Source organism: Protopterus annectens, chromosome 2.part1 (assembly GCF_019279795.1).
Source record: "Protopterus annectens isolate FY-2018-M chromosome 2.part1, PAN1.0, whole genome shotgun sequence".
Classification (NCBI taxonomy): domain Eukaryota; kingdom Metazoa; phylum Chordata; order Ceratodontiformes; family Protopteridae; genus Protopterus; species Protopterus annectens.
This window is the reverse complement of record NC_056729.1, coordinates 1,797,252,713-1,797,271,019: the sequence shown is the minus strand read 5'-3', so window position 1 is coordinate 1,797,271,019 and position 18,307 is coordinate 1,797,252,713. Positions and strand designations below refer to the sequence as shown.

General features: G+C 41.6%; 1 protein-coding gene across 11 annotated transcripts in view; it reads right to left on the bottom strand.

The window, feature by feature from the left end:
* HSPG2 (heparan sulfate proteoglycan 2) overlaps nt 1-18,307 on the bottom strand; it is a 2,126,006-nt gene that overhangs the window by 271,187 nt on the left and 1,836,512 nt on the right. For all 11 annotated transcript variants that reach the window (XM_044063227.1, XM_044063230.1, XM_044063231.1 and 8 more), the window contains one exon: nt 7,626-7,710. In XM_044063227.1, coding sequence (XP_043919162.1) covers nt 7,626-7,710 — 85 coding nt within the window. The remainder of the gene's footprint in view (nt 1-7,625; nt 7,711-18,307) is intronic.

Here is an 18,307-nt window from a genome sequence, read left to right as displayed (position 1 = left end):
GTGCGATCTCGGAGTTTGTATATTTAAGTAAGGGGGGTGTGGGGCACAGCCCCCCATGTTGGGGGGTGTGGTGGGTGAAGCCCCCCACTTTAGTTTGTTTTAAAGTTGTGTTTTTTTTGTCCCATGGAGCAGCGATTTTTTCCCCTGGGAAAAAAATCGCTGTTCCATGAGTTTGCTGTTTAGGGTTTTCGTTCTTAGGTTTAGGTTCAAACAAAGGGCGTTCAAACTTATCACCATTCGATGTGGTGATATAGACCCCTTTAACTACACTTACTTGAGTGAAGGATCACTAAATTCCATTCCTTACCAATGACTTTGGCTGAGGTTCTCCCGTTCGATTCTTGTCTGGGCTTGGGAGTGCCTTCTGTGTGGAGTCTGCATGTCCTCCCCGAGGTTGGGTAGCGTTCGAAAGACATGCGTGCATAAATGGGCGTGGCTTCGTTGAAGGTTGAGCATCAAGCTGGCACCTCTGTGTTTCATAAAAATCTACTGCCAATCATTAGTGGACTGGAGTTCCACTGTGGCGACCCCTTAAAGGGAAAGGCCGAAAGACAAACAACAACTAATGACTTTGGCTGAGGCCATCCTTCCACTGCAACATATTTAAATAGTTGCATTTTTAGTAAGCATCAGTTCACCTATGGCATTTTTTTTCTTTTTTCTTTCATCATTGGTAACTGTGATATTACTAGCACCCTGCAATGTGCTGGCAGTTTTTTCTTTACTAATTTTGGTAGCCCAGCATTATCATATAGTTTCTGATGTTACTTTCATCTTACTTATTAACAGTGGTGTTACACAAAGAATATCTGATTATTGTACTACCAGTTCTTCAAAGGTAAATACAAAATACTTAACATATAAGTTATACATAGTCTCTTGTCTGGTTTGTATCCCACTACCTCATGTCTGAAGATTATGCAACACAGTCTGCAAACTTAGAGGTGCTTTGTACAAGGATTTTCTGAATATGCTTTACAAGGGTATGCACCGTCCCCACCTGAACGTTCTTACCATACAAAATGTAAGGAGCTTATTTTCCATATGTTATTGGTAACAGTTCCTTCTATCTCAGCATATATATTTTTTGCATGTATAGATGTGCTTGACCATAGGTCACTATTCTACTCTTTTTATGATTGCAGCTCCTATACCATTAAATCTAGCATCTACTTGCAAAACAGCTGACTTATTTTCATCATAATATTTTAACATTGAACCATATCAAAAATCTACCATACACATGCCTTGATGGGACTGCTGCATATCTGCAAGTCAAACTCCACTAGAGTAACCCACACACGCAGCGTCAACCTGGTCTGTGACATCAATAGGACTTGTTGGCAGGACAGATTTGTGTTCCCAGAGGCTCCTCCATCTGTGGAATAGACTCCCTCGTCACATCAAGCAGAGTACCTCTTTACCCCTTTTTAAGCGCAACCTGGATAACTGGATGGGAAATAGAAAATACATCCCTGGGATTCCACCAGTGTCCCTGCTGGACAGGGGCATCGGGTGCTGATTTGTCTATGCATGGTCTAAACTCTTGGCTAGGCTTATAAGGGCCTCAGGAACAATAGCCTAGTAACTTCCGATGATCCTATATAATTAGTTTATTGAGCATCTCAAAACGCTGTTCATGTTTACAGCTCCATTCCCAGAGTATACTATGCTTTAACAATTTGGTTAGAGGCACAGTTATCTCAGGCATACTTGGCACAAACTTTGCAAGGCACTACATTGTTCATTGAGACCTCTGTAATGTCTGCTTATCTCCTGGCCTTAGCACTTGCACAGCTGCTTGGAACATTTTGAAATCCGACCCACTGATGTTTGAAAGTAACCTAAGCATTTCAGACTTGTGACCCTGATGTTGTATCTGCCCTTATTTAGGTTTTCATTTGGTGACTTAAACCATTTGTCAGAGGTGTAAAAGTGTGTCAGTCTCTTGCTACGTTCCTTTTTTCCTGAACTCACACTAACCGACTATCAGTTATGTTTATGGTTCTTTCTAAAGCTTCACATACTTGAATTGCTCTTTTGAGTATCTCTAGTGTTGACAAAATTCTAAGAAAAAATATGAACATTCTTTACCTTCCTAATGGTCAGATCACTTCAGCTAGTTTTACTTACCAGAAACCGTGGGATGCATCTTGTAATGAGAAAAAAAAATGTAGCACTGTTGAGACCACCTCTTCAACCAAAAGCAAGAGGCAATACTCACTCTTAATCACGTTGTGCAGATCAATACAATTGTCAATATTGTCTTTCTTTATTCTGTTGGCTCATATTCCTTCTTAAACATACCTAGGATCTCTATTTTATTTGGTTCCTTTTCAGTTTTATGTCTGAGTGCTACGCTTTCCTAGAGCATGCCTGGCAATAACAACATATCATTTTATTTACTTGTGATATTCTTCTGGCAAGATTCTTATGCCTGTAAATAAATTAGCACAGTCATGCAGGATTTCAGTGCTTAGCTCTTATGGTATTCTGTTGAGTTTGAGTACATGTAGTTTTGGATTTTTCATTATGGATTATTTTTAAAATGCATTGCTTCTCATAAGCCATACAACCAAAAATATTAAAAGACAATTCATCGTCACTATAATCATGATCAATAGCCCCCGTTTTCTCATTTTGTTCTACATGAGGTCAGAGTATTGTGTCAACTATGACCACATCTTTTGAGCTAGTAGTTTTGTTTTGACTGATTTTTTTGTGCAATGTAATTCAAAAGTACAGTACTCCCTCCTAGGCCATCTTTAGAGCCCCTTCCCATTTTTTGCTTACAGCCATTCATTTTATTCATCAGCTGGGCAAGTGAACTTGTCCTTCTTAGATATTTTTCAACCGTGATCTGGGCTACAAAGGACTGCGGTGGTGGTGCTGCGGTAGCGTTGTCGCCTCACAGCAAGACGTTGTGCCGTTCGATTCTCAGTTAGAGCGTCTTCTGTGTGGAGACATGCGTGAATGGGCATAACTTCGTTGAAGGTTGTGCGTCAGGGCTGGCAAACTCGGCATGTAATAAAATCTGCTGCCAATCATTAGCGGACCGGAGTTCCGCTGTGGCAATTCCTAACCGGGAAAAGCCGAAAGACACAAACAAATCTGGGCTACAAAGATTAGTTTAAATGCAAAATTATATGGCCACTTAATGTAGCTAATCAACCAGCTCCTCCATTGCTACCTCTAGATCCACTTCACATTTTTCACAGGTCTATGTTAAAACAACGAAAAGAATAACTATTGAGCGCTCAGATGAGCAAAAACGCATATGATCGACATCGATATTGTGAGATCGCGGTACAGTGAAGATCGGAAAATTTGCCCTTTCCTCACTGTAATGCTATCTCGGAGTTGGAATATATTTTTAAGGGGGGTGTGAGTGGCACAGCCCCCCACAATAGCAAATTTGATCATATGCATTTTCGCTCATATGAGCGTTCGATATTTATTCTTTTCGTTGTTTTAACATAGACCCTTACCAAGCCTGTGCTTCCTTGTCTTCATCCTTACTTTCATGGCTTTTATCTACAACTTTCTCCACTAACCTTACCCTGTGCCTCACCGCTTGCCTGCACTACTCTTACAACTTTTACCATGTCCTCTGATTTAACTTGCTTCATCTTTAAATGTAACTTTTTGTAAAAGAAATCTGAACTTCTCTTGCTCAGCGATAGCTACTATGCAAGCAATAAAGGAGACCATTGAAGAGCTTAGCCCAATTTCTCAATTACCTTAGAGCACTGTCTGATTAAGTTACTTATTCAGAGTCACACACTAGCCAAAGGACTGAGGGAACTAAAGACCTGGGTACACAAAGTAGCTCATTAACAGTAGATAGTCTGGGTCATCTGTGCTAACTGCCAGAGTATCCTCTGCAGTAGCTGCCAGGCGGCGTCTGCGTTAACTGCGGACAGGATACATAAATAATGAATATACGTCTCTCTCTCTCTCTCTCTCTATCCCTCTTGAGTGGTTTTCAACACTGTAACTTGCTTTTCATCAATACTTTCAGAATATCTATAGGTTTAAAAAAACTGATGCATGTCACAGACATAGCTACAGTGAGAGGTCACTTCCTTTTCCACTTCACCTGTGATAAGGAAAGTAATCTAGTCTGTTCTCGCAGTGGGCACAGCACTCACCTGGTTAATAAATAACCAGGATCAATTATGAATTTTGACAACAGATACCTAAATGAAAGGGAAAGGACAGAGTATCTGAAGGTCACCTCTTTCATCAGGCCAGGGCATGAAAGGAATATTCTTCCTCCCCTTTTCCACCAAATAGAGATTAGGAACTATTCCAGGGCAGAACGTTTTACTCAAGGAACAGGTAGCCGTCATAAGCTGGGAAAGAGTGCATGCTGATATGGGCATTTGCTAATACTGATGCGTTGTACATTGCATGACTTGAAAATTAAGCGTATAAAACAAACAAAAAAACGACCACATCTACTCGCACAATGGTCGAAGTAACTGCGTTCTTATTGAAAATCAAGGAACCATAGCTGATGTCCTTCGAAACATGAGACTGAAAGTATGAATGTGGTAGATGTATGACAGGACTGAGGTTACAGTACATTGGAATATTCATCTTATTTGAGGTACGTGATCTTGGAGTAGGTACTAGTAAGCAGAGGGTCTGGAAGTCCAAATGGGGGCCGTTCCCGTCACTAAAATACCTGCTTCCCACAAAAGCAGCTCAGTGGCATTACCAAGGGTTATTAACTTACTTGACGTTTGTTGACTGGGAAAAGTCTTACTGAAAAAAAAAAAATTTCAGTGGAGGCCCGGGGAGAAAAACTCCAAATATATAAGAAAGTTAATTAAATACACAATGAAGAAAATTACAATTAAGTTTCAACATCGATTGAGTAAGTTACAGCATCAAATTAAACAGGTAATAATATAATAAAACACGATTTAGTAACATTAAAATAAAACAAGAGCAGCAGATACAATAAAATTCTCAGCAACAAAAAGAAAAATATAACAACAGAAAGAGGACTGTGCAATAAGTCACTGACAAGTTTTATTTGCAAATAAATGTAAAGCTGTAACTAGTTAGGTGAAAAGGAAAGTATAGAAAAAAGCAGAATAAAATTAAGTACAGTATTCCAGAAAAAAATATGAAAAGTAATGGGTAAGTACTTCTAGGTTAGCACTGAGAAAAGGGAATGCAGAAGAAAGTGCAAAGTTTTGAATGGGGGTAATAAAGAGGTGGTGTTTGAGTAAGCAGAAGAGGAGGATAAACAGAGTAGTAACAAATGGCTGGAGAGCAGTAATGATGAAAGAAGTAAGGAAAAATAGGAGGAGAGGTAGTATCTATGTAGGATAGGGTGGGAGAGAGGAAGAATTATTCACAGACAAAGCAGGGTTGAAAAATAGAATGTAGAGACTCTAGGTGGGGTGGAGGCAGGAACAGACCCGGTGGTTAAGGAGTCTTTCTTTTAATAGTTTTTTTTTTTTAAATTATAACTTTTTGATATGGATCTGATGCTAACGGCATCCTATTCCAGGAAGCAGCCACTGCACAACTGTACAAAATGTGACCTATGGATTTAAAAGGTTTATAGATATTCAAGAGGAGCTAGTCAGAGCTCAGAAGGGAGCGGTTTGGGATATAGCAGGAAATGATAGATGAGATGGATGGACAGACAGTAGGTTTATTAAGTATAAAATGTATAACAGCTACTTGGAAGAGGAGGAGATGGTGTGGTAGTTCAAGCCAGTTTAAGGTTTTTTAGAGACATGAAGTGGTGTGAGTTGAAGGACTGATTGGCAGCAAATCCGGCAATTTCATTGTAACATAGTTCCATTTTTCTTTTGAGGGTGGATTGTATGCTGGTTAGAATGGGAGAGGCATACAGAAGAGTAGGAAATATGTATGCATTAGCTAGAGAGAGTCTGGAGTCATTTGTTAGGCATTTTTGGGATCTGTAGAGCAAGCGAAGTTTCTGATGAGCTTTTTTATACAGTTTTGGATATGGAGATCACACTTAAGTTTATCACTGATGATAACACCATGCAGTTTGGTGTGTGGCACTAATTCTGTCTTGTGTTACCAAGGGATGTGATAGTAAAGGTTGATTTATGATGGGATTTAGTTTTTAGAAGGAATAGTGTTAGATTATTTTTTTGGGATTAAGGTGAAGTTGGTTGTCATTTAGCCATCTTTTAGTAAAGTTAAAGGATTGCTGGGTGAAGGACTGGAGGAGTGGCAGACTGTTGGAAGAGCAGATGATAGTGGAGTCATCAGCATATTGTACAAGTGTGGACTGAGGGCGGGATAAATGGAGATTGTTTATAAAGAAGTTAGAGAGTATAGGATCAAGAATTGAGCCTTGGGGTATTCCCCGCATTAACTGTGAGGAACTGAGAATAGGAGGAAAGCCACTTAACTGACTGCTGTCGACTGAAAAGGTATCAGGAAAACCAGTTGAGAGTAGAGTTGGAGAAACAGACAGCAGACATACTGAAGAGAAGTTTAGTGTGGGAGACTGTGTCAAAGACTTTGGAGAGGTCAAGAAATTGGGAGGATACCAAGTTATTGTTTTCCCTGGCTTTTATGATGGCATTAGTGAATGAAAGTAAGGCAGTGGTTGTGCTGTGGTATGGGCAAAATCCACACTGAGTAGGAGAAACTAGAGTTCCATGTAAGAGGTAATCTAGAAGTTGTTTGCGTATGCATTTTTGAGTATTTTTGTAAGAGGGGACAGTATACCTATAGGCCTGTAGTTTGTCACTTCACTAGAGTTTCCACCTTTATGAAGTGGTATAACACAAAATTGCTTCCAGATGGAAGGGACTGCAGATTTTTGGATTGACCTGTTGATCAGTATGGAGATTGGGTAGGCTATGGAGTTAGCTGCAAGTTTTAAAAATTCATTTGGTAGTCTATCTACAGAGGGGGATCATGGCTTAAGTTTAGACAGCAAAGATTTAATGAATGAGGTAGGAATGGGCTTTAAAGAAGAAGTAGCATTATTATGGGGAGGTGAGAGAGGAGAAGCTTGAATTGAATTGTGTTGGTTTTGATTTAGGGTGACTATGGAGTCTATGAAGTAAGAGTCAAACTTTGTGGCTGTGCAAAAGGAGAGCCCTTGGGGCAAGAGTTTGGTCACCAGGGGGAAGAAAATCTGAAGAATCTCAAAGAGTTTTGAGATTCTCTGTATTGCCATGGAAACCACTATGAAACACAGAGTCTTAAAATTACAACTCTCACACTTTAGTAAAGGAGTCAGAAGGAACCATCTACACTTCACAGCTTTCACTCCTAACAAGCGAGTAAGGTTGGCTTCCATGTTACAGAAGTGACCTAACACTCCGGGAGGTATATGATGGCTGCTCCATCAGAAGGGGAGAAACAGATGGGTCAGATGAAAGGGTGCTAAACAAAGGTGGTTTGAGATCAGTCAAAAAGGCACCGTAAATAAATAAACAGACAAGTAAACAAATAATCTGTGAACAATTTTCTCAATCATACAGCACATTCATTAGCTGTTTGGTAATGCAATGACTAACCAAGGTGTATAGTTGTTCCAAGTTCTCCACACATCCAAAACATTAAGTGAAATCATAATACAAAACAGAATCTGTATTAAAGGCAAGTACTACCTGAATTCAGGACGACCACCAATTAGTCCAAATGAAATAAAATCTGCTCCAGTGCTCTTCTTCTGTCCGTTGTACATCAGCATTCCTAAGAAAGAAAGAGACAGCAAGTAAGAAGGAATCCACTAAACTGGAAATTACAGTAGGACAAAGAAAAAATTACATGTTTTAATTACCAACCAAAAAGCAAGCATGTCACACTTTACATGGAAAGGCAGGTACAAAATTATTTTAAAATTGGAAAAAAGTTCTCATTCTACCTGGCTACCACAGCAAGCTTATGTTATATTCTAGTGCAATTGCAAATATTACCCTTATGTTGGTTCTCAGGAAACACAGTATCCACTCTCTCTCTCTCTGTCTCGCTCTTATTTGGAGGCACTCAAAAGGTAGCAATGTACCCTATCTTTTTTCAGTTCAAAATCAAAAATTACAGTGAAAGTTGCCCTTTATTGTATACTACTGGAAAAAATAAACACATGATTCTGTGACATTTCAGTAAGTGACACTGGTGATTTTATTGTCCATTTTAAACAAATTAGGCACTAGATGCTAAGAAAAGTATTTGGCAACACTTTTAAAATATTCAGAAGATCAGGGAACTTATCTGGACTTCTCCACGTTACAGTCTCCCATTTAAATTAATCCACTGCATAGCAAACATTTTGACTGTGCAATTAATTAATTAAATCATTCTTTTTATTTGTTTTTTTTTCTCTTTTAGTTTTCCAATGACTTCAGAGGCTTTGACACTGTAATGCTTACTGAATCCTCCCTTTCCTCATCCAGTGGTCCATGGTATACCATATCACTTAGGTTCATAGGTTTATAGGTTAGTAGCACACTAACTGCCTTTGTGGACCATTTGTAAACCAAGTTAATTACCCCATGTGAAAATCAAACCTTGCACCTTGTGTCTGGAAGGTAAACACCTTAACTACTATACCAAACCCGACCCCTGGAAAGAATGGAGTGGCCTTCTGGTAAGATATTTCAGGGAAGTCTGTAGGGGAGTGAGTGTAACAGATTGTAAGTGAAGGGACATTAAATTATGAGGGACAGACATTTCTGGTATGGCCCAACCTCACCATATCCAAATGCTTAAGACAGACATGCTCTACTGTGTTTCAGTAAGTGACTCTGTTTTGTGGTCTTCTCTGTTAGTGCTATACCACTGACTACCCTCTGTTTACCTCTAGACCTACCAGCATGCATTTAGGAGGTGGAAAAAAAATGGAAGATTATTATTTATTACATGGCTAAGCCTACCGAACACAGGTGGCCTTTTTCATGGGTGACCTGGGAGCACTTCTAATAAACTGACCTGTTCATTGGCACACAGTTTGCAAGTAGAAATCACAAAAATCAAACCCAGGACTACAAGAACAAGTATGCTAACAGCTCAAGGCCTATAACTACGGCTTTTTTACTTAACATGGATGATATACTCTGTGACTTGCATGTAAAGACATTTTTCCTCACTCATTTAAAATCATGGAAGCATGTTTCTTCCTGTTCTTATGTACATTTACTCAACAATATGTTTTATAAGGTTTGCAATCTGCCTTAAAATGCACACCTTTATTCTTAATGTACTGTGTTATTTAAACAGTGTACTGATGTTTTACAGTTATGCAAAGCCTATATTTGAAGAATGCCTGTTTGCCCTTGTTTCTGAATCTCTTTTTTATTTATGTTTATCATGCAAGTACTGTGAGCTGTCCATTTTTTTCTCTTCTTGATCCCCCTGCCTGTTGATTAATCAGCCGACAAACCCCCCCCCCCCATCAGTAAACCCTTTCATTCCTCATCACTGAGGCAATAGGCCTTCATTAATACAGTCATCAGAGGCAGTTCAAGGAATTTTCTTTTTTTTCAGGCTCTTACAGCACACACCTGGTGAGACATTGTGAGGTACTCTCTCTGAGTGGCCCTGCCCCTTTCTGCATGGCATGAGTGGTGGTATTCCCTTGAACCCGCCCAATGTGCCAATGTTCACAAACCTTTCCCACCTCCCACAGAAAGGCAAGCAGGCTGTGCTCCTTCACTTCTTTCCCTCTGTCCCTGGAGCCACCTGTGACAGTCTCCAGAGACAGGTCAGCAAACTGAACCCATGGTCACCTGGGTGACAGTCAGGGCTCCATCCCTGTGTGCCACAGAAATAATCAATAAGATGTTAATTTCTATATCAACATTAATTTTAAAAGGCTTACTTATGATCAGTACTATGATCAATACACATAACTTGCTTACATGCAAGTAAATCACAACTCCCATCATGCCATCTGATAAGAATTTAATGCACACCACGACATTAACAAGACCTTGCAAGGCAGTGCTTGATATTTTAGCGTTTATAAAGCAAATATTCACCTGAACAAATATCAGACATGAAAATGATTATTTATACTCCGGTTTGCAAACCTCCTATTCAGTTTTACTAACATGCAAATAAACAGCAGCAGCTTGTAAAACCAAAGCAAGCACATCTCACCGCAAACAAAATCCTACAACAAATACAAGTAAATTGATGGATATGTTTATGAAGCACAAAGGTAATTATTAGAGGGCTGAAAACAAAAAAGGATGCAAGAATTATGCAGAGGGACTGGAAGAGAAAGAGAATAACGACTCACCTGCATAAAGAACTAGAGCTTCAGAAAAAATAGGACGACAGTGAATGAGAGAAAAGTCAACAGTAAGACAAGAACTGAAAGAAGAAAACTTCAGAACAAGATTAAAAATACTAAAAATGTACTTCTTTACACATTTCCTTTTCTCTGACTGCCAAATGTTGGTGGCACTGATAATGTATGATTATAGCCACTTTTTTATACAACACAAAATATTCACAAGTTACTTATGGGCATATACCCTCATATGGAACTTTCATGAACTGCTTCACCTTTGCACAGAAATACGGTAATGATAATTCCTCATATTCAACTCTACATTAACAGGCATAGAATTTATGAAAATGATGCCAAAATAATGGAATATTACAATGACATTTCAGATTAAACATCTTGTGCAATCAACTCGTTCTTTGACCAAGGAAAAATTCCTAATGTTCCAGAACCATTAACAGTACAACCCTGATTTTGCACTCGCATCACAACCTCAATCCAAGCAATTTTGCAAAAAAGGAATATGCAACTATTACCTCTTTAATGGTGCAAATGGTCTGGATCTAAGTACCTTCTAATAAAACACTGTGCTTCACTACAGTGTACAAGTATGAAACTGATGATTAAAAAAGTAGCACACTGTTCAACGACAATAAAGGAAGCTAACAGAACATGCAAGTAAAGCAGTGAGCTTGCATAATCGGTCTCTGACCTGCTATACAAACCCAGTGTACAGGTACTAGTTACTGTGCACTGTATTCAAACAACCTACATGTGCTGCAAACACGTGACTGTACAGTCATCACTACTACATGTAACAATATGGATTACACAGTGTACACAAGTCTCTGTTTCCAAATCAGAGGAATCATCAACAAGTGTTACTGCATGTCTTTAGCCTTACACTATGAAGTGGAAGCTAAATATGGTTTAGTCCAGTTTACCTTCATTTAGTCTGGAGTCTGTTGTATGTCGAACCAAAGTGCGAAAGTACAATGGCAAGATTTGGGAATGTCGGATTCCATTGCTACAAATTCAAATGAGCGAATGCAGACTTTCATTCTCTCATTTGAATTTGGCATTCTGGGTGCAGATTGCACTATAGTGGGGATTGGATGTACCCTTTCCTTCACTGTAATGTGATTTCAGAGTTAGTATATTAAAGTAGTAAGGGGTGTGGGGGTGCAGGGGGACTTGCTCCCCTGCATGACGGTGTTTGGAGACATCCGGAAATGTTGGGTGTTTCAAAAACATTCGACATCCCGGAATGTCGAATTCAATGCTCAGCACTTTTGCTGTTTGAAACTTTCGAAATTGTAGTTTCTGACCATGTGAGTCGGACATATGCCTGGTTGCATATTTTGTTTGCGACCTTGTAAAGGTAAACCCTTAGTCCATACTGGCTACTCCTCCAGCAGATAAAAGTTTCTGCATTACAGTAAGAAGTTGCTCAGTAATTACACACCTTGTGCTTTCTGCTTGGCTTTGCAGAGCTACATGAGTCAGTCATTGGAGGGGGTGGGGGCACACAAATATTAAATGGAGTTATGTTACATTCTATACCCTTTCCAGAAAGACAATGTAACACAGTATGTTCTACAGTAGATGTGGTAGAGAACAGTAAGTTAACTTATCCCATTTCTCTGCAAGTGCTTACACTCACTACGCTTCAACTTGGTTTCCCACATTCTGTAACCTTTTGCAGTTTTAAGGATATTATTCATGAATTCCAGTGGTGTTGATCTTACGTTTTAACTGTGTGGGTGTGGATGTGTGTCTGCGTGTGTTTGTGTATTGATAACCTGTGTTTGTAGGAAAAGGTTTAAAGCTCCTTGCAATCAGTGTTTGTAGTACTTAGCTTGTAAGTGTTATTTCCCCAACAGGTACTTCTGAATGGCAGTGTGTGTACTACAAATGATACCACGGAGCACAACGGATGCATCTGAAAGGGATGAGAGCTGAACAAATTCTACTGTGTAGTCCATAAAAACCAACACTCCTTAGCATTTATGATAGAACAAAGGGAAACATCGATGCTTGAAAGGGGAAGACTCACATTCGGTGATGCTGGAGAAGAGCTAAGAAGGGACTCGTAGCCAGTGGACACTGTTCTGATTGGTGCATTTGTTGCTGGATCCTGTCTTTTGACCTGTGACTCAGTTACAGGTGAGCTAGAAGCTTGGTGTCACCAGTTGTGCCGCTGCTTCTGTCATTCTCTCCATAGCCTGAATTGTTCCTAATTAATTCTGCTTCTTATAAGGGTCAGCTGTCAGAAGGGTAGTTTCTGCAGCACCTAGGTAAGGGTGGATGGAAGAAAGTACAGTTGTGTACACTTTCCATAAATGTAGATATTCGAGTGTATTCACTGTTGCAGTCATCACATTTGGGTTATCCCTGCTAGGGTAGCCCTCAGTCGTCCTGAACACCAGAGGCTTAGTATTTCTACATCGGTTCCTGTCACTTCAGGACTGATGTCAGGTCATCAGTAGTATAAAGTAAGGCAGCCGATGCTATTACATCAGTTTTTCTTGCACTAACTGTCAGGAGCCCCCAAGTGGCAGCCAGGATATGGTGAAAGAACCCTGCCAATAGAAAGTAAATACCAAAAAATTCCTTGTAAGGGGGGAGAGAGAGAGAGAGAAAAGGGGGATGGAGGGAGGGAAACCAGGACTGCAACAGTGAATACACTCAAACATCTACATTTATGGTAGGTGTACGCAACTGTACTATGTTCTTCATGTTTCACTGTTGCAGTCATCACATTTGGGTTGATTCCCAAAGCTGAAGAAAGGGGTGGAGGCAGTCAAGAAAACTGGGGGCTGGCTAGGATGCCCTGCAAGACTGCAATAGCAAAGCCTGTCCTGGGTTTGGAGAAGATAGGCAGGTGGTAATGCTTGGTGAAGGTATGAACAGATGTCCATATTGCAGCCTCCAGGATGTCCCTGATGGGGACCCCTCTGAGGAAAGCTGCATAGGTGGAGGTTGCTCTGGTAGAGTGAGTCCTGACCCCCTTAGGGGGAGGTTTCCCATGTTGCTTGTAGCAGAAATGGATGCAGTGTGCTATCCATTTGTAAATAGTTTGTTTGGATATGGCTTTGCCCTCTGCTCCTGCAGCAAAGCCGACTAACAACTGATCAGTCTTTCTAAATGATTTAGTCCTGTCTAGATAGAATCTGAGCTGTCTGTGCACATCTAGAGAGTGCAGAATCTTTTCTCCCTTGTTTTGTGGGTTAGGGAAAAAGGTGGGCAAATCAATGGATTGGTTGAGAGCCACACTGGAAACCACTTTTGGCATGAAGGATGGGTTAGTCCTGAGGGAGACCCTATCAGCATGGAAAATGATGAAGGGCTCTACAGCCATTAGTGCTTGTAGCTCGGATACTCTTCTTGCTGAAGTGATGGCCAGAAGCAAGGCTGTCTTCCATGAGAGAAACTTTAACTCTGCTGTAGCTGCTGGTTCAAAGGAGGGTAGGGTGAGCTTTTCCAACACAAAGTTTAGGTCCCCAGCTGGGGTAGGTGCTCTTCTGGGTTACCTCAAGTTGCTAGTCCCTCTTAGGAACTGTTTGATGAGAGGGTGTGAGAAAAGAGGTTGCTCAGTGTTGAGATGAGCAGAAATTGCAGAGGCATGAATTTTAATAGAGGAAAAGGATAGACCACTGTATAATAGGCCAGCTAGGTAATCCAGGATGAGCGGTAGGGAGGGCTGTGCTATATCGGCTCCCTTAGCCTGGATTCAGGTGTAGAACCTTTTCCATTTTTCAGCATAAGACTTTCTAGTGCTAGGGTGTCTGGCCTCACGTATAACATCTAGAACCTGTTTACTGAGATTGGCAGCATGTGCAGTGGTCAGGGAATAAGCCAGGCTTCCAAATTGAGGGTCTGCAATTGGCGATGCATGAATTCTCCTTCCCTCTGTCTCAAGAGTGGTGGGATCTGAGGGAGATGCCATGGTGGCAGAGGGGACAGGCTGCTCAGCATTTGGTACAAGTGCTGGCATCGCCAGTCTGGGGCAATCAGTATTGTCCTCGGTTTTTCCTCCCTTATTTTGAGCAGTACCCTAGTAATGATAGGTAGTGGGGGAAATGCATAGACCGAGAGGTTGACCCACTGGAAGGATAGAGCATCCACTGTCCAGGCCCTGCAGTGAGGCTCCCTGGTGCAGAACTTGCTGAGTTGATGGTTGGAGTGGGAAGTAAACAGGTCGACCTTCGGGATGCCCCATTTCTGAGCTATAAGGGTGAAGGTTGTTTGGTCTATCTGCCACTCGTGTGGGTCCAGAAGATTTCTGCTTAAGCTGTCTGCCAGAGAGTTTAGACAGCCTGGCAGGAATTGTGCTAACAGGTATAGTTGCATGGCTGAGGCTGTGTGCCAAAGGGTCATGGCGAGCCTGCACAGAGCGTAGGAGTGAGTCCCTCCCTGCTTATTGATATGTCACATCACTGTGGTGTTGTCTGTTTGATGTGCCACATCAAAGTGGTGGTGTCTGTTTTGATCAGTAGAGCCCCTCTGGAGAGAAGGGGTTTGAAAGTTGTCAATGCATGATGGACCACTAACATCTCTTTTTGGTTGATGTGCAGATGCATTTGATGTGGGCTCCATTGGCCCTGTATGCACCTGCTGTCCAGGTGTGCACCCCAGGCATACTCTGATGTGTCTGTGGTGAGGGTTTGGGCGGAGTGGGGTTGTGAGAAGGGTAGTCCCTTGTTGTGGTAGCATGCTGCTGCCCACTAAAGAAAATCTTTCTTTAGACAAGGTATCATTGGTATAAGAGTTTCCAGGTCTTGAGAGTGTTGACACCAAAGGCTTTTTAGGTACCATTGAAGTTTCCATATATGCAGTCTGGCATATGGAATGAGTAGAATGCAAGAAGCCATGAATCCCAGAGCTTGCAGGATTTTCCTTGCGGATAACTGGGGTCTGTTGGCTAGTTGAGAGAAACAGGCTGTCAGGTAAGTTTGCTTTTCTGGTGTAAGGAATGCCATCTGGGATGCTGTGTCCAGGCTTGCTCCCAGGAATATAATTCTTTGGGTGGGTACTAGTTTGGATTTCATTTCATTGATAGTGTACCCTAGGGAGGTCAGTAGGTCCTTTACAAAGGCCAGGTGCTTGAGCAGCTTTTCCTGACTGTCTGCCTGAATTAGGCAGTCATCTAAGTATGGGTAAATTTGAATATTTCCTTGCCTGAAAAAGCAATGGCAGGAGCCAGACATTTTGTGTAAACTCTGGGAGCAGTAGATAAGCCAAAGGGAAGCACATGGAAGTGAAAGTGCTGTGATCCTGCCCTGAAACGGAGATATTTCTTGCATGATTCCCTGACTGGGATGTGGAGGTAGCCCTCTTTTAGGTCTAGGGCGGCTAGCCAAGCATCCTTGGAGAGCATAAGTAGTAGTTGCTGGAGAGTGAGCATTTTGAATTTTGGTATCACCAGGAAGGTGTTTAGAATGGATAGATCAAGGATGGGGTGCCAGGTGCCCTCTTTTCTGGGCACCAGGAAGAGCCTGGAGTAGAAACCTTGGCCTATCTGTTCTGCAGGAACGTGCTCTATTGCCCTCATAGACAGCAGGGAAAGGACTTGCTTTTTGGCCTCTGCTCACTGGTTTGGAGGAAGATCTGGGAACCCTTTTGGGGTTGGTAGAGTGTGGAAAGAAAATTTGTATCCCTGGGACTCTGTGTTGAGGACCCAGCAGTCGTTGGTAATGGTGGCCCGGGTGCTTGCGTGGAAGGAGAGTTTTCCTCCCAGGGGCAAGTACAGATGGGCAGAGGGAGGGGGTGGAAGTGGAGAGTCATTGTCAGTTCTTACCAGGAGAGGATGGCTTTCTACTCCCTGGTTTAGAAGTGGAGGCAGTCCATTGCTTTGATCTCTACATTCCCTGTGGCTGCTGTCTGGGAGATCTGCTTCCCCGGGGTCTGGGCTGAACTGACCTGGAGGGGGAAGGATAGGGCGAGTGCTTGGAAGGGCAATGCCTACTGAACCTGGGTGGCTGGACCTGCAGGAAATCCTTAACTGTCTGCATAGATTTAGCTTTTTCTTCCATCTTTTTTAAGACCTTCTCTACCTTGGTGCCAAATAAGTTGTCTTTGTGCAAGGGTGCATCCGATAGTTTAGATTTGACATGGTCTGGCAAGGGCTGTTCCTTAAGCCAAGCATGCCTACTAAGGACAGAACCGGTAACTGCTGCCCTGCAAGATGCTTCTAGGGCATCAAAACCACAGTGTAAGGTGCACTTATCTTGTAACTCTTTATTTTCTGCACAAGCAGGAAACAATGATATTTTTGTTTGAGGAGTTTCATGGTATGCTGTCTAAAGCTCAGGAATGCCTATCTGAGGTGGTGGAATTCTTAGCTGAAGTTGCTTTAATTCCTTTAGGCCCTTGGGAGATAACCTCATGGTCAGCAGTAGGATTTTTGAAAAGAAATTTGTGAGAGTCAGGGACTCTGTAATACCTGTCATGCTTCCTGGGAGCAGGAGGGAGGGTGTCAGGAGTCAAACTAGATTCCATGAAAACATCATCCACAATATCCAGAACAGGAGGAATGGCCACTGGTCTGTGCTGTGGAAGGTCTAAGAATTCCCTTAGTCTCTTTTTTGACTGAGGGTAGTCCTGAAATTCCCATTGGAAATGTTCCCTTAAAGTATGAAGGGTTTCCCCAAAGGAAAAATCTTCGGGTGGAGAGGCTGAAGGAATGGATTCCTCTGCATCAGAATCCTCATAAGCAGAGAGGGGTTGCATGTCTTCGTATTCAGAGGCATCAGAGTCATCGGACTCCTGTTCAGAAAAAACTACTGGGGACAAATCTCTTTTTTTTTTGGAAGGGGTAGCTTGGCTTCCCCTGATCAGCATTATAAGGTCTTCTGCCATATTAAGCATTTGAGACTGAGGCAAGGAAGCAGGTGCCTGAGATGGAATCGTCGGTTTCTTGGGTGTGGTTCATACCCTGGGCCTTAGAAGCTTGGTAGTTTTCGAAAGAACAGTAAATGCGAAAGAAGTCATCGGTTTGTGTCGAGAATCGGTAGTGCGAAGTACTTCCTTGGAAGCCAGTGTCTACTCAGCGGCTCCAAACCCATCCAAGGTAGAGACAACCGCAGGATCCTTAGTTGACGAAGAGTTTTGCAGCATACCGGCCTCAGAAAGGGTCTTGGTAGCGGCCTGTGAATCCACAGAAACGGGCATCAGGGGCTGCAAAAGCGCCTCACTGAGGACTGGAGAACTGATGACTTGCTTATCATTACATCTGAGTTACGCCTTCAGGTGCATCTGGAGTTAACTCCTACTGACGCCTCTAGGTGTCAAATACTGTTTGTTCATATTTGCATAAATAATTCCAAAACCATGATATGTACAAGGTTTTAAAAGATTTCATCTTAAAAGCGTACACAATGGCAAACTCAACTGCATTAATATTTGATCTCTGTCTAGTGCAGGTAAAGAGACATTAACTGTTGTTTTATGATATTAATCTATATAGATATTATATTCACATTTTTCTAAATATCTCAACAATCAAGTAACACAGGCAGAACTCTATAGCCTCATATGAAAGCTCTCAGCTAGATGCATAAAATGCTGCTGATAGTATGAGTGTAACTTGAGTGGTTGCTGAAATATTGTAAATTGTTTACAAAATACTACAAACTTAATAGTTACTGTGTTACTGAGACTTATAAAATTCAGTTTAAGACATACAATTTAAAGAATATTACCGCTACAAAACTAGTTTGTACTGAAGGGTTTGCCATTTATATTTCTTTCATAATCCCTATGGTTCCAGATATATTGTTTGAAATTTGAGCACATAATTTGATTCTGTGAAAAGACTTAGGCTCCGCCCATTGGAAGTTACAGTGCAAGCTTCCTGAGTTCCATTGGAGTGAATGAGTTAACGGAAACGTCGCCAGTAGGTTTGGACTTGTGGGGTTTGTCTCTGTCTTTATCCTTACATTTTTTCAGAAGATTAATTGGATGGGAAACAGGAAATTCACCCCAGGGATCACTTCTGTGGCTCTGCTTGACAGTGGCACAGGAAAATAATTTTCTTGGGTGGCAAAAGCCAGGGTA